Raw genomic sequence first — 25202 nt, 5'->3', positions numbered from 1 at the left:
CTCAGAAAAATTGATATTTTTGTGAAAGAATTATTTGTTCGTGTCACATTTGAATTTTCTATATACATTGTACACGTCTCGGAACATCGCGGCTCCAAGAAGACAATACCTGAGAATCGGAAAAGGCATTATGCAAATAATATGTTCGCAGGTGCATGTCTTGCAACGGCGAGTGAGGTTTCCGGTCCGAGATAAAATTTCTGACAACCTGTTCGCGCGCCTACATATTCGAGAGTGCATACTCACCGTGATTTTCTCTTGAATCATCTTTTCGTAATACCGAGTGATATAATCGACCTCGGATTTTCGGTCGCGAACACACCAACGTGTATCGTGCCACCGACGTGGAGTAAGAGATCTTACTTTTACCGCGTCGATTCAAAATAAATTGTCGCGAGATCCCGCATTCATCGTAACCTTAGCCGCGCAAGATGCGAAGAGAGTGTCACACTTAACTTTTCTTAAGTTAATGTGCACACAATATGAAGACATTTGTATAAAACTTCGTATAAAATCAAAGAAAGTTACTCTTTAATATTTTTCCTCCATAATTCTCTCACAATTCAGACTACAATGCAAAATATATCGTACGTATTGAAATTCAAGATTCGGTCAATCGAACGACGAAGGACGATCGTCGGGAGATCTGTCCGCCTCTTAAACGCTCTGTAGCAGGGCTGGCGCTCCGGTGGACGCCGCTTTTAGCGCACGTTGAAGTTATTTTCGCGCTTACCACTGAGCCCCTCTTTTCTTCTTAACTATCGTCCCCGCTGAAAACATAATACCGCCCCAGCCGCGACGACCACCCTGCGCATTCGTAGATCACATTCAACTCGCGTAACACGGACCTAACGTCGACGCACTGTCGACGTCAATTTCTCTGAGAGTCAAAACGATGCATCAAGCTCTATCAAAACAAACGGAGGATCCCAGAGGATCTACGGGAAACCCCGGATAATGACGAGCTCGTGTACGCAACCTATTTGCAGACATTCGTCTGTCTGTTGATATACATTGAAGCGTAGTACTAATGTAAACGAAATTTTTTACTTTTCCGGTTTCACGCCGCGTTTACGTCAGATTGAGCTTCTTTCTGGCTATTCGTTTCACAAACATTAGTCTATAAATTATTCCATGATTAAACGAAAAGACTGAAGAATGAGTTTCATATTTTGGAAATTGAAGTACGATGTGATGGTTTTATATAGAAAAGAAGATGCAAAATCTGGATGTGAGAGTTTCTGGCGGAGAACAAGGAGGGAAGAAGAAATGAGAACGATTATCGAGAGATAGATATACGATAGAATCGACTGGCGGAGCGTCGGAGGACCCAGACGACGAGCTCTCGCGTCGTACCTATTTCCAGCTGCGGCTGCGTCCTCGCGGCTCATGTCACCGTACGCTCGTGTCGAATTCTTTTCTTCTGGGTTACCGTTTAGTGGCTTGTATGTTGTCTTTATTCTTTTTTTTTTATCGCCCAAATTGATTAACATGACATCTTTATTGTCATGAAGATACAACAATCATAGAAGATACAACAACAAAAAAATGCGCGTCCGCGCATTGAAAATTATATATGTGTGTTATCACGTCGCTGTTTTTAATGCAGTTCTGAAATATCTTTAATAAATACAGTGCAGAGCAAGCACACATTGATTTTTAAAAATCTCGATACTAAAAAATTAAAAAATGCAATATATAATTAGTCGAGTAGCCATTGAATAATAAAATTAGCACACGTTTAATAAATTAGATCATTTTGATGCGTATTAAAATATGATTTCATAGCAATCGACGAGAGCGAAATTCAATGCGATGCATCATTTGTGTAATAATAACACCGAAAGTAGTATCAGCTTCTCAAGAGCCCTAGACATTCTTCCTCTCTTTCTCTCTTCCTCCTCCCTCTCTCTCTCTCTCTCTCTCTCTCTCTCTCTCTCTCTCTCTCTCTCTCTCTCTCTCTCTCTCTCTCTCTCTCTCTCTCTCAACAGAAATCTAAAATTATCATATCCACTATGCGAGGGAATGCTTTTTCCGCCTTTGGACGATTTCAAATTACAGAGTAAATAAGCAATTTTTTTTTTTTTTTTGAATTTTTTGTCTTCCTTTTTACTTACATATAACAGAATGAAATGTAAATCTTTATACAAAGTTATAATAACATTAAGACGTGTGTTTTTGTATAAAGTTTCAATGCCGTAACAATAGTCTTCAAGATATCAAATTTCTTAGTTTGTGTGAATTCTAAAATGTCATGATATCTTTAAAGCAATAAACATTTTAGACGTTTTAAACAACTTAAGCTAAAAAAACCTGATCACTTACTTTAAAATTCGTCTGTCACGCACAGTTAAATAGACTTTTAAATAAGGTGTTCAAATTTAATTTTTTGTTGTAAAATAAACTAATCAAATATTTCCTTTATTTTAAATTATTTAATTAATTGTAAGAAATTCAATATTATCAAATAATTATAAAAACAATTATAAAATAATTGATTATGGCAGTTAAAATTTACACTAATGTTAACAATTGTTCTGTTGGTTATTATATGTCGATATAAAAAACTGAAAAAAAAATAAAAAATGTTTATTCACTATTTAATTGGATATTGAATCGTCTCTGCATCATAATGTAAAACTTCCACATGAACTCATCTCGTTTCATAATTATTTTGTCAAAAAATGTAAATATCATAAATACACACGTGCTCATGCAATAAAGTAGCATTAATTAAGCATAAAGTAGTTTCCTTGATTAAATTGGTCTATGACTTTAACACAAAAAATAAAATAAATTTTCTTTTACATTATAAATTACAGTAAATTATCTTGTAATTGCAAATGTCTTATACACATACACGTTTAATAAAAAAAAAAAGATTCTCTTGGTGAGTAGATTAACCTCTGCAATTTTTCTGTAATCTTCAAGCAAATATTAGATTGATGTTTGTTGAAAATATAACACCCAAAAATTTAAATTACTTATTAATGAAGATACCTAGCTTTTGGCAATAGTAAGTTTTAATTAATCAATTATAATTAATAATATGTAAGGACATTAGCTTCAACATAATTTAAAAAAAAACTTTACACGATTTTTTGCAATAAAGCAATATATTTCTTTCTTTCTCTTTGCAAAAAAATGTTTAAATTACTCTCTATTGTAACCAACGTTTCCTTTTCTTTTTCTTTTTTAAATAAAATCACATTACTTGCATTCACGCATCACTTGATTATGATATTTGAGGTGTTGTCGTCAATAGCAATTTGAGCTATTGCATGGGTGTCTATTGCATAAACTCGACTCACGAATAGAGCGGAAACGCTCTACGCACACGTGCGTCTATTAGTCTTATTCGATTGCGAAGTGCGCTACCGCGAAAGTTTTATCATTTATTTTTGGAAAAACTATTCGATAACAGAAATATTAATTTAAGGATGTATAAAAAATAAAACAATTACAATTAATAATAATGCATCAGTAATAACAGATTACATTGTTAAAAAATGTTAACATGCTACTTTTAACTGTAGACATATTAATTAATCTTAATATATTATAATTATAAAAACTAAATGAATACCACACACATAATGCGTGCACATATAGCGCATATAGCGTTAATCTTTACTAAAAATCCCCACGAAATATTTTTTGTTTTAATATTTTATCGCTGATAATTGCATGCTATTTCTTCCATAAGATAATTTTTAAAATGTATGCTCTCAGTTTGCATACCGGAGCATATTAAGTAAAAATCGAACTCTGCAGTAATAATCAGCACAATATATTACTATGTTTATGCTAGATGCCGACAGTCTGTTTCCACATTACGCCTGTCGGTTTATTTATATTGTTACTCCACTTTACTCTTTCAACATCGGAATAAGTTTTGTACGGCAGAATTTTTCTGGACTAAAGCGCGTATTTTCTTCTACTTTTTTTTTAAATTTTCTTGGTAAATCTCCTTAATAAATGTCCTTTACGCACACTAAACAAAAATTAACGATTTCGGAACGTAAGTCTTAAAGCAAAACAATTCGACTGGAGCGACTCAATTTTACGTATCCCGGTTACTCTACATAATTGTAAACGAGAGCACTGTGAGCGCCCTTGGCGAAGATGTTCGCGGATAACAGCGAAGATGAGAAAACGACGACGACGACGACGACGACGACGACGACGACGATGGTATGGGCGAGGCCGTTCGTTCTTATATTTTTAGTGGCTCGTAAACTAGGCACTGGCCGTCTTTCGATCTTGTTTTCTCTGTCTCTCTTTCTCATATAGTAAGATGTATATAGTCCGCAGATTAAAAAATGGGACTAATTTTATTTTTTATTAATTCTTAGTTTATTTTGCAAATGCAGCATTGGAATATACATGGGTGGGCGAGCATTAATACAAAACGTTTGGACAGCTTATTGATAATAATAGCTGTTTAACGAGACAAATACTTTCTATATAATTTTAAAAATAAAAATAATTTTAATGAATCAAACGACGATTGGTTTATTTTATCAACAGGAAGTAATTGCAAGATGCCAAATCCGGGGAGTACAGTGGATGAGCAAGCATTTGTTTTCGGGCCAAAAATTGAAATTATCGCTGAAAGGAGAATCTTTCAGTAATATTTGAATGATATTTACAAATATGCAGAAGATTTCAAAACAGGTATCTTCACAAATAAAGTCATTAATTGTCATATCAATGCATTCTGTAAAGATCATTTAAATAAAATTATTTTTGTCACAATCAACTTAACTATCTGGGTATAACATCTTATTATTTAATCGCTGGATTATATACAACAGCTTTTTGTAAAGCTGATATAGAGTTGTATAAATAAAAGTTCTAATAAAAGTACTTAAATAATGATTTAAACTGAGAATTGTAAATATACAAAAATTTTGGAATCCTGGCCAATTAATCGAAGCTCATAGAAAACAAAATCAATCAATAGACAATAGTCAAATTTGAATATGCATTCTTCGCCAAAGACAAACATAATTTAGCCAACTGTCTTCACCCTTTAGTGGCAGCTGTCGATGTGACGACAAACGAAATAGTTTTGAAAACCCACGTGTCGCCTTTAATGGGGAGCAAGATGTGAGACATCGCCTGTTGTTACTTCGCAAAAAAAGTTATTTGCAATTTCTCATTCTAATATTATCCTCGCAGAATTTATTTGTTCTAAATAATCTTATACTTTCGGTTCTTACGAATTTTGATCGTATCATACAAATAATTTCATTATATGTATTCTTTCTCAATAATTTTTTTAGTAAAAAAAAACAAGAAAACAAATTGAGAAAAAACAAAAAAATAGATTTTTTATGTATGACGATATATTTATATATTGTTTAAGTAATTTTATGTTCGTGATTTTTTTAAGTAAAGGAACAAGAATTGTATTTTTAAGTTTATCATAATAATACTTTTAATTTCTGATGTCTTGTGTGCTAATGTTCATGATATTTTATAATATTAACCGTAGACTAGTATCGATGTTGATATTGATTGAAGATATCGACTTACCCCTATTGTGTTTGATTGATTTTTTAACCTATATTCAAAAAGTTATCATTATCGTTCAATTTCTCTTAACTTCCGACTATTACAGTGGCAATTGGTGGACACGGTCCAATTTATCTGGCACGGCTTTTCAAGAATTCCTTTGGTCCATGTTTTATATATCTCTCTCTTGCTTCGTGCCTCTTAGCTAAATCATTCTGCCAGCAGTTTCGCGGGGGTGTCTGTTAACCAAACGCTATTGCGTTACTCTCAATGATGGTAGAACGAAGGGATGGATAGAGACAGAGAGAGGAGACAGAGAGAGAGAGAGAGAGAGAGAGAGAGAGAAAGAGAGAGGAAAAGAAATCGGTTGACAAAAAGAAACAGAGAGAAGAAGGAAAAGAGAGATGTTGATATGTGATCACACAAGAGTAAAGAAGCGTAACAGAAAGAGAAGCTACAGTCACTACAGAGTAAAGATGCCGACAAACTGAAAGAGAGAAAGAGAGTGAAAAAGAGAAAGACAGATGGCAAAACCGAGAACGAGCGAGAAGACAACAGAAATAGAGGGGAAGAGAATCGGAACCACCTCTCCTGTTTCTTCTAGCTCTATTCTGAGGAAGTCGTCACCAAAAATGGCGGGGCGCGCGAAGCGTGTATGCGACGATGCGCGTAACATCGTCGCCCGCGCTTCGTTATCGCTCGACGAGGTGTAATCAAGGCCCTCGTGTGGTGAAGCGCAATGATGACTTTTCTAAGCGCGGAAAACCACCGAGATGGAGGGAGAAGGAAACAATATCTCGATGTCTATAGCCGATAATTGTAACCCAACACCCGCCGCAGCGGTTTGGTCTCTGTACGCTCGAATGAAGCGCAGCCCGCCAAGAATGCACGCAATCTGCCAAGGAGCGGGAACGATAAGCGTAAAAATGTGCAAAAGCGGGGTCGATCTCTCCTTACAACCACCTGAGGAAGCGGAACATACTTATAATTAGAGTACAAAATATCCTTGTCCATTTAAATTTAAAGTTTTATTCCATCGATCATTTTATTATCAAAGATATTTTTATAAATATCTTTTAATATCTTTGCATGGTGCACTTCACAATTTTTTTATTTAGTATATACATTTGATTTAATTACTACATATAATCCTAACAAACTGTTCTGTATGATTACAATAAATGTATTTCAGTGTACTTTTTAATGAAATAAATGTATGCATTTTCAGTCGACATCTATTTCAGTCTATTTTATTTTTTTCCTCTTTATTATTTATTATGGCTACATTTAGTAATAAATTCTCTTTATAGATGCCCGAAGTTGCACCACATGCGACAAGGTCCTGGCCGAATTGGAGAAAATCGACGACGATACAGACCACTTTGGAGTCGACTTTGTCAAAATCAACGATAAACGACTGGCGAAGCAATATGGCATCAAAAACTTCCCGGCTCTTACGTATTTTCGCGAAAAAGAACCAATCATATACGATGGTAAACCAATACTCTAATAAATAACTACTCGGATATGCAATAAATATTGTAATTAATAATTTGCTAAAATTGTAAAGAGTTATGAGAATAACAATTTACTAATAGCTAAAAATTTATTAAAATTAATACTTGAAAATCTATAATGCTATTATACGATAATATAATAGAATAATCACTATGTTATGTCTAACATATATAATATATTAAAAATATAATATTAAACATTTTAAAAATCTTATAAATATACGAAAAGAAACACATATGTGTATAATTTTTTATTTTAGGTGACCTGATGGACGAAGAAAATGTACTGGATTTTCTTACGAGTTTAGAAGCAATGGATCTACCAGATCGTATTGAAGAAGTTAATGCAAAAATTCTGTCAAAGATTGTCGAAGAAACAGATTTCGTAGCGGTTCTCTTCTGTAAGTTGCTTTTCTTATTATGTATACATTAATTATATCTCAGTGGATTATATCTCAGTCAAAAACATATCCAGAAGATCGCACGTAACTATTTAGAGCACGTTCTCCAACAACGTTCATCGTTTTATTTCTAATGAAATATTGTGAATGTTATTTCACTGTAAAATGTTTACTATATAGAAAAGATTTTAAAACGCGTATGCAAGATATATTAAAAAATAGACAAATCAAAGTTAAATAATTGATTTTAATCGATATTAATTATTTACGTCATCAAATCGAATAAAATGTAATAAAAAATTGTTTGAAGATAGAACAAAGTACGCAAATATCTAATTTAGCAGTTCTATAATTTAAATACGGATGAATAATGTTTTAACTAATGACGAAGAGTCGTGAATAAACCGAAGGATGACTGGTCTCAGCCAACACCTCCAAATTCAATCAGTGTATTTCCTAAAAGATTCGCTCTAGTTCGAAACTAAATTCTAGGCTAGTAATTGTATCAGTGGATGTCAAAAAATCAATGGAACACACAACTACGTAATGTACACTGATCGCCATCCGTGTACCTATTGTCCATTTATAATCTGTTATTGTTCGATGTCTTACTAATCATTTGTATATATCACGTATGTGACAAAATTGTTCATCACTATACATAAAATATAAATATCCATATAAATCGCGATTAACTTCCCCGCAAGTATGCTACAATTTTAAGTGTACGTTTGTCATATGCACGTCGTCATAAAGCACAATAAATTAATAAAATGGCAATTTTAATAAGGTGGCTTTTTAGATCTTTTGTTATTGTTATTATGAAACTCTCAATCGTAATTAGATACGTAATTAAATGTATTACATGTACAGTTTTATGTTTTTTAAGTTGCAGCTGTTTCTAATTTTCTGTACATACAGAGAAAGATTTAGAGAGAGATATTTTCTTATTATTGTTTAATTAACAAGTAAGATAATAAAGATAACGACGGTTTATTAAGTTCAGTAACAATCGTTCTCTGTATAAAATGCTGTTTACGTTTGTCTGTAAAGTCTATCCAATTCTCTATTGTTTTTGTCTTTTGTTCATTGTCTGGCGTTCATCAAATTATCATTAAAATATCTTATCGTAAAGTGAATAATTTCATATTACTAAGGATATAAATTTCAAAAGCAATAGAAGCAATTAAATCTGTCACGCTCAAAACCATTCCACTTTACGATTTGATCATATACAAAATATACTTGTAAATATACATATATGTGAAAATTCTTGTGTGTGTTGATATGAATAGGTCCAGACACGGAGCGATGTGCAGGCACCGGTTCTAGTAAGTACATACTTATAAGAGATCAATGTGATTTAAAATGTGTGTCACAACATCTTTACCTTGTGCTTTTTTTACAAAAAAAACACACACACACACACACATATTCAGAGTTACACGTATTTTATATAGGCTGGCGCACTAAAAAAAGATCACTTTGCTATTTAAACAGTTACTACCATTTCACAATGCTTAAAATAAGTTTTTTTTTTCTTAAAATACTTGATCTTTTACCGCAACTGTATTAAATTATAATGTCAGAAGCAAAAATTACAGGTTTTTCTTTTCGTGAAATTGTTTTCCTGTGTTTTTTGTGAGAAAGTGATTCTTCGTGAGTGCATCATCCAGAGTGCTGACAATTTCTTTCAAATTTATTCTTTCAAATTCAGCATTTATTCTTAACTCGATTTGCGTGTTCGTCGTTTATCAGAATTGTATTGCGTTGTCCCAACAGCACTTTACTCCAATGTGCGTGTACAACGAGACAGAGAGATGTGGTACGCGAAGAGAAATGGGTATCTATAAAGCGGCAAGAACATTCACGCATTTCAATTTCCATTATATGGTGGATACTCTAATGAAATATCTTGAAAATTATTCTTTAAATAAACTAAAGCAGTACGAAATAACGATTTAACATGTAATATTAAATGAAAACTAATAACTAACATTTCGAACTTCTCAAATTTTCCTTCTTTCATTATTTGTTTTGCGCTTTCAATTGTAATTCTTAGCTAATTAAAATATTAGTAAATATACAATGATTATTTGCATTTATAAATGTGAACCAATTAAATAGAGAATATAGAGTGCCGCATCTTTTGTTTCGCACCCTTTAATTAGAATAAAATAATGTGTATTATAAGAGTGAGATTTTGAAAATAATTGTGTATACTAATTATTTCGATATCATTTGTATCTAAAGTAATCTAACGTATCTAAGAATAATCATTTCTATCATTCTAAAAAAATTAATGAGCTTTCTCGACAAATTTTCTGATTTTTATATATCTTATGTCTAGTAATCATCGGCATTGTTAAACATGTTTAATAATCAAAGAGCGAGATAAAATTCGCATTATAGGATACAAGTTTTTAATCTTGTATAGAAAAAATTATACATATAGATGGAATAAAATGCTCGAGAATAATGTTAATCGCTTAATAATAGAAGCACGCAATAATGCATCTTTTTATTTTAAATGGGACAGACAAGCCAGACTGCAAAAAGTGTCTCAAGGCGCTGCAAGAATTGGAGAACATCGACGACGAAGCCGATCAATTAGGTATCGGCTTCGTAAAAATCGCGGATGAAGAGCTAGCGGACGAGTACAATCTCGGTCCTCTTCCAGTTCTTGTGTACTATAGGCACCAAATTCCAGTCATTTACGAACGTAAGTATAAAAGAACGTGAATATGAATATAAAAGAACGTGTAACATTACACAATTTTAATTTAAATTCTATATAGAGTAAGACAAGAAAATTTAATATTTTAATAATTTCTCGTTAACATTTAAGTATTTAGTTCACATATATTTGTAATAACTACAACATGTTATCTTTATAAACTCTATTATAAAACTCTATTAACATAAAAAATCCGATAACTGATTATTAAAGTTGTCATTAAATATTTTCTGCATCAAATATTTTACCTTAGTCTAACTATATGAAGCAATACAAAGATAAAATTAACTCGCAGTACGTGCTCTTAGATGAGTTGAGCAGAGAAGAAGATGTGCTAGAATGGCTGGTGGCAAACAAGAGCACGGGAGACGAAGAAGATGTTATCGAAGATGTTACCGCCAAAACATTGAATACACTAATTGGAAATATTGACAATCTAGTCGTTCTGTTCTGTTCGTATTTTCTTTTTTTTCAACTTTACTTGATTGATCTTGGTTCGTAACACGCCTGATGCTTACAGACGATCATGGTGACGAAGACTCTATGCAAGTCCTGAATGAGCTAGAAAAGATTGATGATGATTGCGACAAACACGGCATTCAATTCGTGAAGATCGATGATGAAAAGGCGGCGGAAGAATTTGGAATCGATGATTTGCCCGCGATCGTCTATTTTGAGAAGCAGATCCCGAATGTTTACGACGGTGGGTAGGTGAATCGAATATACAGAGCGAAACGATAGTGCCCTATAAGAAATGGTATCAAAAATAATCATAGAAGAAATCGTGTTAACTTTAAACAATAAAAGCAAAAAGATTAAAATTATTTAAATGTAAATTAATTTATTCAAAAAAGAAAATAATAATGATTGCAGGAGATGTAGAAAATGAGGACGAAATTCTGGAATGGCTATTGTCGCAACTCGAAAAGGACGAGATTGAAGACGTTACCGATGAGATGCTGGACCGTCTTATCAAAGATGGGAAGACCTTGGCTGTATTGTTCTGTAAGTTGCTCGTAAATTAATGGACCGATACTACAAATCTAAATAATATTAAAACATATTCATGACGATAACATAGACGACAATAACGATCGGAAGTCTCAGAAGGTTCTCAATGAATTGGAGAACATTGATGATGAATGCGATCAGCTCGGCGTGACATTCGTGAAGATTGACAATGCGGAAGAGGCTAAGGAATATGGCATTGAAAAAGTACCTACGCTACTCTACTTTGAGAAGGGTATTCCGACTCTATACGAGGGCAATCTCGAGGACGAGGAGAAAGTTCTTAAATGGTTAGAGCAGCAACAAAAGGCTGACCAGATCGAGGACGTCACCGATGAGATGCTCGACATAGTTATAGAGAAGATGCCGCACGTAGCCGTTCTCTTTTGTTCGTAATATATACTTTTCACGTTTCTGTTTCTTGTGCTTTCTTTATTTTAATTTTCTTTGTTCAAAACCGCGAGATTGCATTGCTTTTAATTATTGATAAAATTATTGACGCAAAATTGTTGATACGATATTATCGTCGCTCTAAAGATGACAAAGATCAGAAGAAGAGTCAGAAGGTGCTGAGCGAATTGGAGAACATCGACGACGATTGTGATCAGCATAACATAGCCTTCGTGAAGATCAACGACTTGGACGAGGCAAAAGAATACGGCATAGACACGCTTCCCACTTTGGTGCTCTTTGAACGAAGGATACCACACATTTACGATGGTCAGTCTTACTGTAGATTTCCATTAATATAAATAAAATTTTAAAAAGCAACATTCATCGCAAGTAAAAAAAATAATTGAGGAAATTCTTTCAATTGCGTTCCGCAGGCGATCTCATGAACGAGGATCAGATACTGGGGTGGCTGTTGCATCAGAAAAAACACGCTGAGATCCCGGAAGTAACGGACGAAATGATTGAAAAGCTCATAGAGACGACGCCGTACATAGCAGTCCTGTTTTGTAAGCGATCGATTCGTCTTTCTACCTCCTTTTAACATTCTTCCACTGTTACTTGTTAGGTAGGTGCTGTTGTATGGTCGCGAGTGAGAGCGACCAGCGAATTAATTCTTTTCCGTAGACGACAAGGACGATAAGCAGGACATACGGATCCTAAACGAGTTGGAGAACATAGACGACGAGCTGGAGAAGGAGGGAATCGTCATCGTCCGCATAGACAACGACGCCGAGGCTAAGGAATACGGTATTGATCATCTCCCGACATTGGTGTACTTCGAGGATAAAATCCCGGCAATATACGAGGGCGACCTCCTGAACGAAGACGAGGTCCTTGAATGGCTGATAGAACAGAAGAACAGTGCTACCATCGAGGAGGTCACGGATGAGATACTGACGAATCTTATAGAGGAGCACGAATACGTTGTGGTATATTTCAGTAAGCACGCATTTCTCGTAAGCATAAGACAGTGGTCAAGTTAATTGTCAAATAGCTTCATTAAATTAATTGTTCTTTTCATTTGTTTGTAAAATAATTAATTAAAAAATTGCTTCAGGTGGAAGTTGCGATGAAGGAGAGAAATGCGACAGTATTCTCGACGATTTAGAGAATATTGATGACGAGCTAGATGAAACCGGCATTATATTCGTCACTACTGAAGACACCACTATAGCGAAGAAGTATGGTATCAAGCACTTTCCAACCCTCGCGTTCTTCCGAAATAAGGATCCGCTAATTTATACTGGCGATCTCGACGACGAGGACGAGGTACTATCTTGGATCACAGATGAGGACACTTTAGAAATACCAGGAAAAATCGAAGAGGTCAATGCTAGAATGCTGGAGAACATTCTCGACGAGAACGATTACGTCGTTGTCTTTTTCTGTACGTTAATCACAAAATGACCAAACGCATCGTTATTATAATTGATTGATTGATTGATTATAACAAAGTAAAAATGATTGCCTTCCAGACAAAGAGGGCGACAAAAAGAGCCAGAAGATCCTACAGGAGCTCGAAAACATTGATGACGAGTGTGAAGAAAAGGAAATCGATTTTGTAAAGATCTCCGACGAGGGAATCGAGAAGGAATATGATCTGCCAGGACTACCGGCGTTGGCATTTTATAGACACAAGTTTCGACAAATCTATTCTGGCGACATGATGCACGAGGAAGAGATCTTGGAATGGGTCCTTGAGCTTCGCACAACAACACCGGATGTCATCGAAAGTGTCGATCGAAAAACATTACAAGTACTCATCAACGATGTCGAACATCTTGCTGTATTCTTTTGTAAGTATTAACTTTTAACTAGATTCCTGTACATAAAACTTTCAAAATCATAAGGTAAAGATTTAATACAATAAAATTAAGTAAAGATATCTGTAATCTATATATTTAAGTATATGTTCTTCATGTTCCTTTCGATATATTATATGTCTATTGAGAAAAATTGATTTAAAATTAGTTAAAGATTTTATAATTAAATTGCATTTAGAGAGTAAAGATATTTCATATAATAAAATTTTCTTTTTCTTTTTGCATAAGACAAAACGCGTGTAATGTCTTGAATTTTTCAGGGATTACGTAATTTATAATTCTAAATAACATTTGTTTTTTAGAATAAACATGATAAAAAAATTATATAAAAATGTGTATTTCGTATTTTTAAGATTATATGTATATAATTAAAGAATTATAATTCAATAGATGACGACAGTAAAACCTGTACGGAGATTCTCGAGGAACTAGAAACGATTGATGATGATACTGACAAACACGGTATTCAATTCGTCAAATCAAACGACGCTAAATTGGCGGCTGAAATTGGCGTTTTCTCCTTCCCAGCTCTCGTTTACTACGAGACCGGAGTCCCCATCATGTACGACGGTAAGTACCGAATGTTTTTAATTTTGTGTTTTATTATCGAGCTTACCCTCTCCTTCATACTCGTCGTTATTAATTAAAAAGAAAACAAGATCAAGTACCTTATGCTACGCGTTCTCCCTTTATTAAGTCACTCTTCACTACTTTAAATTAAATCGTCATTAATTAATTATAAAAATTCAATAAAGTAGAGTTTCATAAATAACGCAATGTGTTCATTTTTTCTCATTTAATGATTAAATTAAAATTCAGATAGTTACTGACTTTTCTTGAAAGTTATATCAACGTATTAAATGTATTAAATATATTAAATAAAAATTATATTAATGTTATTATCAACGTATAAAAAATTTGAATATATACAGTCACAATGAAGAGCGACTTAGCGTGCTTATTTCAGCAATTTCCACGTCGATAAAGCGATAACGCGAAACATCGACAATGATCACGGTGCGTTATCGAAGCTAGCTGACCCTGATACGCGTGTGTGCCTTTTGTAGGTAATCTTAAGAACGAGGACAAAGTTCTGGAATGGCTAATCGAACAGAAAAGTAAGGAGATTTCTAGGATGATGATTATTATTACTGGTGTACTGTTCTTTGTGACGTTAATCTCGGTCGTGACTATACCACCGGGCTACGAGTACAACACTCGCGCCGTGGTGATCACCCCGATCACTCTACCACCACCACAATCGCCATGATCGCAGTCGTAATAAACAAAAAAGAAGGGAAAAAATGAATAAAACGTCGAATCTAAGAGGATTTCCTATAATCGTTTCTTGTCGGTTTTTACGGTCCGTTATACGCCTTGGTTCGCGTAATAGTAAAGAAAATGGTACGATCCAAAGTGTGGGACGTCACGAAGCTCGGTGAAACGCGATTTTCTATATGCACGCTGGCTATATTATATTCTCAGTCGCGGTATAATGCATTTAAATCAAACTTGCAAGCTTACTTACTTTGCCTTTTTTACTATCTGTTTCGTTACACACTGATATGCAATATATCTGCAATAATGGACGCGTCATGTGTTATCGGTGATGCGTCGTGAAAAATCTCCTTAAGTATATTTTACGAAAGAAAACGTCACGGCGCATCACCGTTGAATTACCAATAACTTTATAATTTGCACAAATATCTGAAGCTTTATATTTCGCAGCTTTCGGTGCACTAATAACGGCTATTTTTTTACTTTTTCATTTTTTATTTTTTAATATATTTGAACGCGCGTTTAACGATAATTTCGTAATTTAATCTTGATAAATTATAAATTATGAAAACTTGATCTATATATTAAAAAAAGACGTGTTTTCTTTTAAGATATTAAATTCTTTTTTCTTTTTCCATTTTTTTAATATTTAAAAATGTTTTAGTTCTTGTTGGTGTTTAAATTTAAAGTACTAAAACGTTTAAAAATAAAATTTTCAATAACTTTAAACATTTTAATGTTTTAAACACTGTTTAAACCTTATTTTTGACTATTTAAAAAACAAAGACAAAAATACAATTTTATTATCTTAAAATTAAACACTTATTTTTTGTGTAAAACATAATCTTCAAATAAAAAGAAGTATAATACAAAATAGTATAAAAATATATAGATATAAATTCATATATTATAGATTTTATGTTTGGTAATTGATCAACCTGTGTCATTGTTAATTAATACATTTATATTGTTTTTAAATTATGTAAATATAATAATCCTACTTATAATTTTTTTGTAAGTACGATTACTTCACACACTTGCCCACTATTTTACCTAAGCCTGCCTTATTCATATTTATATGATAAATAACGCGTAAACTATAAAAGTTGTATGAGACAGATAGTGGGAAAAATATCAAATTTCTTTTTTTTCTATAATAAAATATAATAATATATTGCGTATGTAACAGAATTGCGGGAATGTTTAATGTGATGCGTCTATAATGTTTGTCTATAATGTTTAAAAAAATTTTTATGCATGCCATCCCTTTAGACCGAGGGCATATCGATCACAAAAAACCTAGGTACACAATTTGGTTTTTAATCGCGCTCTATATTATCCATGATCCGTTAATATGCAGGTAATAATAATGATGGTGATAATGATGATGATGATGATGATAATGGTGATGATGATGATGATGATGATGATGATGATGATGATAATGGTGATGATGATGACGACGACGAAGACGACGACGATAATGACGACAACGACGACGACGATAACGACGGCGAGGATAATGATGATAATGATAATGATGACAATGATGATGATGATGATGATGATGATGATAATGATAATGATAATGATGATGATGATGATGATGATGATGATGATGATAATAATAATAATGATAGTGATAATGATAATGATAATGACAACGATGAAGATAACGAAGATTATAATAAAAAATTAAACAAAGATCTGAAGAAAATCCTGGACAAAGGTAAAGGCCCAACGACAACCCAGGATGCCGAAGAGGAGCTCACGTGAGATCGAAGTGTGACGGGCTTTGTGTTGCGCGAAAAACAGAAACTATACAATGATATCCTAAAAGCAATAGAGAAACGTATACCAATAGTTTGATTGGTATTGACTATAACAACGTAATTTAGATGAAACTTGGCTGTTCACTCACCATTCACGGTAGAGCTGGGCGGTGTAGGACATACCTGCATGAAACTATTATTTTTTTTTTTCTACTTAACTAGCAAAGTGCATCCATGTGCCTGAATTCTCTCCCATTCGGTCGTCAGAGTTTCTTTAAAATCCTAAATCTTTCTGGCGTAATGCATGCCCGCCTTATAACAATCCTTCTTTGGCGGAGCTACGCAACCGTCATTGTCACAAATTATTTTCAGTTCGTAATTTCAGCATAAAAAATGTTTAGAATAATAATAAATTATATCAATTTGACAGCTATATTATATTTTATTTAGAAGAGATGTCAAATATGCGCTGTTTTCTCTTATGAAAAAGTTTAAAGTTGGAAGTTTACTGTGCGTAGCTCCAGTCTTTCTAGTTCGCATTTTTACCAATTAAAATAGAAGCTTCTCCGAAGCGAGCCGATGGTTTCTATTGACAGCTGTCGTCTGCAGCAAATTACGAGTCGAAAAGAATCGGACTAGTCTCCGTTAAAAAAAAAAGAAAATGGCATTGATAAATATTTTCGGATTAATGCGATGTAGTTTACGAAATATTGTCATAGCAATAATTTTTTAAATATATACTTCGCACTTAATATTAAATAAAAGTACCGGAAAACACTATCGAACGTATATAGAAGCCAAAGAGGAGGCTGGTTCATATTTTAACGGCTATCTAGAAAGAGTCGTCGACTCGTCGCGAGAATTCTCTATTAAAACATTGTCTAATTAAAAACATGCACGTTTGGCTTTTGCTAAGCAATTGGGATTGCAGTGAAACGTTCTCTATGCGCTAGCAATGTCGAGATCGCACGAGTCAATCTATTTTATATAGTTTTATATAATTTCATCTCAATTCTTTCTTTCTTATTTGTTTCCAATGTTTCGTTTATTTATTTTCCTACCTTTTCTTTTGATCATTCTGCCCATTTGTTTTCCCTCATATTCACTTCAATCATTTTTATCCGTCTGCTCCATCTATTTTTATCATTTAATCTAGATTGACTCGTGCGACGAGACCAATCAGTAATAGGCTAGCCAATTCTTATAAATCTTTTTCATTCTCCTTGTATCTGACTCGTTGTATATTTGCTTACTGCAGGCGACGGCTGTTTCTACATCGGGATGGGAGGTAAAAGCGCGAAACCCAAGATTCCCTCCTATGAGCCCTACCAGTGCTGTCCCACCAAGCTCGCCCACGGCACCAAGGTCGCCAAGGTCACCAAAATCGGCCCGATTACCAAGGACAAGAGCAAATTTCAAGGTACCGGCAAAACAGATAAATCACTATTGCCGGCTTTGAAGCCGATAAACAAGCTCAAGTTCAAAGACAGCACAAAATCAGCAACGATATCAACGAAAGTCGACAGCGACACGAAGGAATCCAAGTCCAAGGCTAAGAGAGGATTTTTCGGAAGCGGTAAATATTTTAATCGGCTGCGAAATTAAATGGCTGCCCATGTATACGATCCAAATCAATCAATTTGGCAAATTAAACACAAGCATGTCGACTGAGAGAAATAAATTTTCATCGACGTCAACCGTAACACCGATTGCTTCGGATAAAAAGTCAAATCGGATAACAAACAAATTGGCTCGAATAGAGAAGCAAAAACGATAGATCGTCTGCTGTGGGCAGCGATTTAACGAGTTGCCTTCTTTTCGGAAGAGAAAACGAGGAATAAACGCGAGTTAAATATTTAGCATAAAAGACGGGAAAGGAAATAGTGAGCTCGAAATAGATTTTCTGAGGCCGGTGCGAAAAAATTCCGCTGCAGCGGAAACAAAATCACGGTCACCTGACTTTTCGTCCTCGTGTCTCGGATGCAGGTACCACGCGGGTCTCGCGCGGTCCATGAAGAGCGTCAACGACGCACAACTTCCGGACGACCAAGACGATCGAAGATTCGACACGTGACTTCCACGCGGCTCTGGCACCGGCACCGGCTGGATCCTCCGAGTCCTCGAGTCGTCAGAATAACAGACACTGATTCGTTAATCGCGCCGTTAATCGATTCGTTACCTTACTATCGGGCTGTTTATGGAATGATCAGTTATTTGCAGAGCGTAATTTTATCGTGTAATAGTTCAGCGCGTCGGCGATGGAGCTAAGGCTATTCACGAATTACTAAGAAGAATCGTTCTCTCGCTTTAATAATTAATGATTTTATATATATTTACGTGTTGCTCTAGAGCAATAATTTTTGGACAATCGTTGTTCGGCAATACGCTCAAATTCGTAAATCAGCCCAGTTCCTAACGTTTGTAAAACTCTTGTTCGTGAATCTGTAATTTTCTATGAGCATTAATCAATACAAAATATATGCTTTGAATTCGGATTACGCGTCCCGAAGAAGACAGACGACAGGAGCGTATTTAATATGTAAAAAGGCGCGAAGAATCGTGAGAATGAATTTTTCTATTCTCTCACTGAGAGTTGGGGTTGTGGGTTGTTGCAGTTGTGGCTGGAATACCGTACCTCATGAAGGTTTAAAGACGAGGGTTTAAGGCCGACATGCACATCGGCGTCTGGGCGCGCGAGGTCAAGCTGTGAACGGCGATTAGGAAATGAAGAAAGAGGACTTGCAGGACGATGGTCGAACGAAGAAAAATTTCGCGCGACAGAAAGTCCGTGCAATAACGGAAGAAGTCAGGTGCTCTGTGCTATTATGTGCTAACAGCTCAAGCAAAACAAATTTCGCCCTTCAGCGAATGAAAAATTTTATGTTTCTTAAAGGAACGAAATGTGTCTCGTTGCCATTTAACACATTTTTGTCATCGTTTATCAATTATCAACGATATTGTGCTACTATCATGCTCGCCGTCGAATTCACTTCTTGTTATTATGTTATTATAATGTCATCTTCATCAGTATCATAATATCATCTTCACCGCTAGAATCATAAACGATGTCGTCATCTTTCTTCTCGATGTGTTTATCCATGCACAGAAAAATAAATGGACATCCGCAAGTGATTTTCATGTTTCTGTTAATTTATGTATAAGAGACCTAGATATTACAAACGCATCTTACGATCGATAAAAGAACACAGAGAATTAATTCACATCGGCTGTGCGTATACGATACTGAAGATATTCGAGAAGAGCAACATTCGATAATACGTCAATCTGGTATCTATCGATTATTACGCGATAAACAGAATTATTCTCGCAACGTATGCATTTCTTATGTAGAATATCCTTAACATCCGACCGTTGTCTAACGCTGAATATCTATTTATCGGTTTTGTTTTACTCGTTTAACCCGTTAACGTCACGAAGAGCGATACCGCCGATTTGTTGCATTTCATCGATAACATTCGCACACAGTAATGGGTAGGATACTATTATACTTTATAGTATAAGGAAAGGAAAGAGTATAAACAATCGCTGCTGCCAAGACTATCGATAGTGTTCTACCTAGATTTTGCGGTACATGCTCTAGCGTTAATTTAATGTGAGAAAAATTAATTGTTTGTAACTAAAACCTTTCATTCTGGAGCCTGAAGTTTTATCGATCTCTGTATGCTTTCTCTTCTATCCTAATAAAATCTTAATGATCCTTGAGCTAATTTTCCTCTTCGATATTACATATATAAGACTAAAGAGATCTCAAGAATGAAATGGCTGAGGCCCAGAGTTAGCGCAAAGTTATGAAAGAATGTCTTGCCTATAATTTATTTATAACGAGATTTCTTAATAATACACAGAGTTCCTACAGTGTGTTTATGTTAGTCTTTTGTTTTAAAGCGGGAAGAAATTAAAATTGCTATGAATATTGTTATTGCAATTTTTTGTAATAATGTTATTTGATATCGATAAAAAATGGCCAAAGGTTTGAAAAAATATTCAACATTAACAATTAATAAAATTGATATTGCAATCTCACCCTTGAGATTTCGGGATTGTGGAAGATAATACAAGGAAAGAGTGCCTCATACATACATAAGATTTTACAAATTATAAATGTAATTGTATGTATTGTGTCTCTTATTTTTAATCCCGGCATAGATATGTTCTGCTCTTTCTTTGCGATACATTGAGCTTAGACACATATCTTGTTACAGCTAGTTCTTCTAATGCTAAAATTCATGCTGGTTGCAATTAATACAAAATGAAGAACTTTTCAAAGAACTGCAATAAGATTACACGAAAAGAATCGTGATAAAAGCATCTATTTATTTATTTATTTATTCATTTGTAATTAAAATACTTATTATCTTATATGCTCGTTTTGTCGCTCAGATAATCTGCGCAAGATATAAACATGTCATTATTCTGAAAATTGTCAAATTACAGGCCAAATTCGCGTAATAATGTTATATCGCGATCTAAGAGCGTGAAGTCAATCTTAGATATTTTAGAAGCCATTTTAGGTATTTTAGAAAAATTTGTCGCGTTATTAACAAATAAAATTTTTTGTCTCACTGTATTTATGATCACCAACGACAACTATAATTATCAGACGTCATGAATTATTGCTCGTAAACGTTGCGTGCGAGCCAATAAATCCTTGTTATTCGCATAAGAACAGCATGTACGATAATAAAAGTCTATAACAATAAATATATTTCCTAATAGTCTTTGTATTTGCTTTGTCCACCATCGCTCTAATATTGATACAGACGCCATTATTGTATTGTACATACGCTTACACGTCCGCACGATACAATAATGTTTGAAATTTCGAAGTCATCATAGAATCTCCTGAATGTTTATAGTAATTTAATTAATTTCTTCACATAATCTCAAAACAAGTTCAAATGTTTTAGCTTAATTTTTTAAAACTTTGTTACTGTTATTAATCGTTAATAAATTGAATATACTTGTAATCTTTTAAATTTTATATAATGATAAAACTATATTAAAAAGGTGTATAACTTTGTCGTTATAAAGATCTTTACGTTTTATAATAAAATAATTTATGAAAAAATAATTAAAATAAATAGCCATTCCAGAACACTAATATGAATAAAATTATCGGTCTATCAATATATTACTTTAAAAAATAAATTATTACGAATAGATCTAGTTACCTTCAATATTTAATTATCTTTCTACAATACGTTTATATAATATTATCAAAAAACCCTTTAAATAAAGAGTGACTGTTTTGGATATTAATACGTTTTGCGTATAAATATTTTATCAATAATATATTTTTAAGATTATACATTAAATAATATCTCCAATTGTTATTTTAAAAACAAACTATTATAAAACTACGTTAAAGATTGATGAGATGTGCCCATATTTTATAGAATATTATCTATACAACTGTACAAAGCACAAAAATTATAATTGTTAAATAATATGCAAACAGTTTTATTACATTTTTCTTAATAGTGTCGGAGAATATCCAAATAGTATAATTTTAGAGATCTTTTCCCGAATTTTGGAGAAGATACTATTTGTTTCAGCATTAATTCAACTCTGATTAGCAAAATATTGGGCAAGTAATTGACGAATTATCAACTGGGCCATGTATAACATTTAGGTAATCTTCTCGATGAGACTGAAGTACTCGAATGGATGGTGAAACAGAAAACCGATGAGAGCATTGAAGAAATCGACCGTGACACTTTCCTCAAATACATCGAAACGAAAGAATTTCTCGCTGTCGTATTCTGTAAGAAGCACTTTCGAATCAACATATTTTATAAAAAAATAGCAAGCAATAAGAAGACTCTTGATTCCTTTTTTTTTTACTATTTTTATATTTTAGAAATTAATATTGCCTTACAAATAGGCTTAATATTGTGTGCTGTTAGATACATTATATATTAATACAAATATAAATAATCGATTTTTCTTTTATATAATTTGTTTTTAATAATTCTATACAAAATATATTTATACTATTATAACGGACAATTATTATATTCACAGTCTTCTAATACACTTACTAATATTATGAAAAAAATATTGTAATCAGGAATACAGAAGATCTGTATTATAATCACATAGAATTTAATATATTACATAACGAAAATATTCAGATAAAGAGGAAGATCCAGAGAGTCCGAAGGTGCTTAGACATATCGAATTAATTGACGACGAGGCAGCGGAATACGGAATAAAGGTGGTCAGAATGAAGGATCGGTTAATGGCGAAGAAATATGGTTTTCGAAATCCACCCGGTATTACTTATTTCCGCAAGGGTAAGAACATCAATTATGACGGTGACATCGACGACGAGGAAGAAATCCTCGATTGGTTAACCAATCCGGAGAATATGGAACTCACCGATCATATAGAACGCATCAACAAGAAAATGTTTCAGAAAGTCCGGCAAACGACTGATTATCTAGCCGTCTTTTTTTGTGAGTGTCATATATACTATATAGTATCCAGTGTAATACAATTTTATAAAGACAATTATGTCTGCGTTTATCATTTCTAATACGTCGCGCGTTTGTTTAGACAGCAACGACTGCAAACAGTGCGGCCGAGTATTGGCGGAAATTGAACATATTGACGATGAGGCCGACAGTGCCGGTATCAAATTCGTCAAAATCGATGACAAACAATTATCTAAGCATTATGGTGTTTTCGCGTTACCCGCTATACTGTTCTTCAAGATGGGATCAAAGGAACCAGTTATATACGCAGGTAGACAAACTACAAAAATTTTTTTTTAGTAAAATAGATGAAAATTAAGAGGGTTGATTTGACAGGTGACCTATACGACGAGGAGCAAATTTTGCAGTGGTTAATGACACAAAAGGATCCATCGGGTGAAGTAATCGAAGCTCTGGAAGGCGAGGATCTTTTAAACTTGATACGAGAATCAGAGTCTTTAGCTGTATATTTCTGTAAGTTTTTAAATAATTTCACGATAAATTATTAAAAAACTATTAATAACATTTTACCTTTTTTTCTTTACTGATTTTATCTTCGTTGCGTTATTAATTAATATGTGGTAATAATGTTGATAAACACATCTTAATAGTGACAGCGCCAATTTTGTACATATCTACATTTGTTTGTAAGCAGCAAGGTTGGACTGTATTTCATCAAGAAGATTTCCGTAAAAGAGCAACTTTACGGAATGTTGAAGAGATCGATTTCGCGATATTCTTTTCTGAACTTGTGATTCTTTCGTCTCTTTTTCTCTCTCTCTCTCTCTCTCTCTCTCTCTCTCTCTCTCTCTCTCTTCATATGTTATTAATCTTTATATCGCATAATTATGATTGTAATGAAAAAATTACTAACAAACTATTTGTCTCGGTCTCTCTACTAATTATTTCTGTTACGTATCTATTGCTGTCGCACCTTCGCTCCGATGCTGTACTTGTGTACTGATGCCGTAGGGAACAAAACGCTTTGCGACATGTGCCAATCGAAAACGCACCGCAAGCAGATGCGCCACAAGGAGCACAGGACCGCGGAACATGCAGAAGCGGCTGAACACTTCGATGGTACAACAGATCAAAGCAAGATCACATTATCGATGACCTGATCTCTCTTTCTTCCCCCCTCCCTCCTCTTTTCTCTCTTTTTCTTCTTTTTCTACCTTTCTGTGATTACAGTTTATGTCTCAGTTATCTCTATCATAGATATCCGAGATATATCCTCAGCACATGCACAAAAACACACACGGAGAGAAAGAAATCGGCCACCGGATATTTAATCTGAAGAAAAGCGATTAAATTGTGTTAGTCAATATATTACTTGATATTAAAGTAAAATATAATCCATCTCATTGATAAATTTGCCTGTAAAAACAGAGAGCTGTTTGCCGCTAAAGATAAAAATAGTTTACTATGTTTTTACATTTATGCATTTTGTCATAATAATCAAACTTTCTGCGATAAAGATAGAAGAAAAATCAATTTACTACAGCAAAATTATTTAACATAACAAATTAAACATAATTATGTTTAACAAATAAAATTAGCATTCTTAACAAATTTCTTTCACAATTTGTAAAATAAATGATAATACTCTCATAAAATATACTATGCCGATAAATGTTTTTCTCCGTGTACAATCGCGTGTGATTTATTGGTACGCAAAATACGCAAGCTTTACCGAATTTCGGAAAAGCTTTAGAGAAGTAATGCGTGCCCTTGTAGTGCATGCGCTTTTTTATAGGAAAAATTAAAAGAACACTGATAATCGACGAGACTTTGCGTGTCTTAAATATGCTATGAATAAATATCGAAATATTAAAATAAATAATTTTTTTTATTTTCGATAAAAATATTGAATGTTTTCTTTTAATTATCAGTGTCCCTTAATTATTCCTGTTTTATTGTTAATAGAGACAATTGTGAATGTAGATTTGCCATTTTCCAGGCCAACTTTTGTAGGATGCTTTCTCCGAAAAAACAATGTATTCCTCTCTATTTCTTTTTTCTTTTTCTCTCTTTCTGATATATTTTATATGTACGTAGTTGATACACAGGTGCACGTGCACGAGAGTAAAGCATGCGACATGAGAACAGAACATAAGCAGCCAAGCAGTAGTCACCTACAAATCCCAATGAGCATGCAAAATTCTATCTTGCTTATTCCGTCAATGAGACAGATGC

At 33.8% G+C, this 25202-nt stretch overlaps 2 protein-coding genes across 5 annotated transcripts in view; both read left to right on the top strand.

The window, feature by feature from the left end:
- LOC105836192 overlaps window positions 1-25202 on the top strand; it is a 32641-nt gene that overhangs the window by 3533 nt on the left and 3906 nt on the right. Inside the window, exons 2-20 of one of the 3 annotated variants that reach the window (XM_012680053.3) lie at window positions 6831-7013; window positions 7298-7438; window positions 8734-8769; window positions 9978-10160; window positions 10484-10627; window positions 10696-10878; window positions 11049-11180; window positions 11257-11571; window positions 11721-11903; window positions 12011-12142; window positions 12261-12575; window positions 12694-13023; window positions 13112-13432; window positions 13850-14029; window positions 22163-22294; window positions 22665-22988; window positions 23089-23277; window positions 23343-23480; window positions 23979-24086. In XM_012680053.3, the coding sequence (XP_012535507.2) occupies window positions 6831-7013; window positions 7298-7438; window positions 8734-8769; window positions 9978-10160; window positions 10484-10627; window positions 10696-10878; window positions 11049-11180; window positions 11257-11571; window positions 11721-11903; window positions 12011-12142; window positions 12261-12575; window positions 12694-13023; window positions 13112-13432; window positions 13850-14029; window positions 22163-22294; window positions 22665-22988; window positions 23089-23277; window positions 23343-23480; window positions 23979-24086 (3669 nt within the window). The remainder of the gene's footprint in view (window positions 1-6830; window positions 7014-7297; window positions 7439-8733; window positions 8770-9977; window positions 10161-10483; window positions 10628-10695; window positions 10879-11048; window positions 11181-11256; window positions 11572-11720; window positions 11904-12010; window positions 12143-12260; window positions 12576-12693; window positions 13024-13111; window positions 13433-13849; window positions 14030-22162; window positions 22295-22664; window positions 22989-23088; window positions 23278-23342; window positions 23481-23978; window positions 24087-25202) is intronic. The other 2 variants (XM_012680054.3, XM_012680055.3) reach the window with 2 other exon arrangements.
- Window positions 16426-21245, top strand: LOC105836193. Of its 2 annotated transcripts, none has more exons than XM_012680059.3 (3): window positions 16426-16509; window positions 17768-18085; window positions 19125-21245. In XM_012680059.3, the coding sequence occupies exons 1-3, from the start codon at window positions 16491-16493 to the stop codon at window positions 19157-19159; spliced, it is 372 nt and encodes a 123-aa protein (XP_012535513.2). In that variant the 5' UTR covers window positions 16426-16490; the 3' UTR covers window positions 19160-21245. The 2 variants fall into 2 exon arrangements, with proteins under 2 accessions (XP_012535513.2, XP_012535512.2); XM_012680058.2 differs by lacking the exon at window positions 16426-16509 and adding an exon at window positions 16516-16666.

This window comes from Monomorium pharaonis, chromosome 8 (assembly GCF_013373865.1).
Source record: "Monomorium pharaonis isolate MP-MQ-018 chromosome 8, ASM1337386v2, whole genome shotgun sequence".
NCBI lineage: Eukaryota > Metazoa > Arthropoda > Insecta > Hymenoptera > Formicidae > Monomorium > Monomorium pharaonis.
Note: the sequence above shows the minus strand (reverse complement) of the source record. Positions and strands in the feature narration are given on the sequence as shown.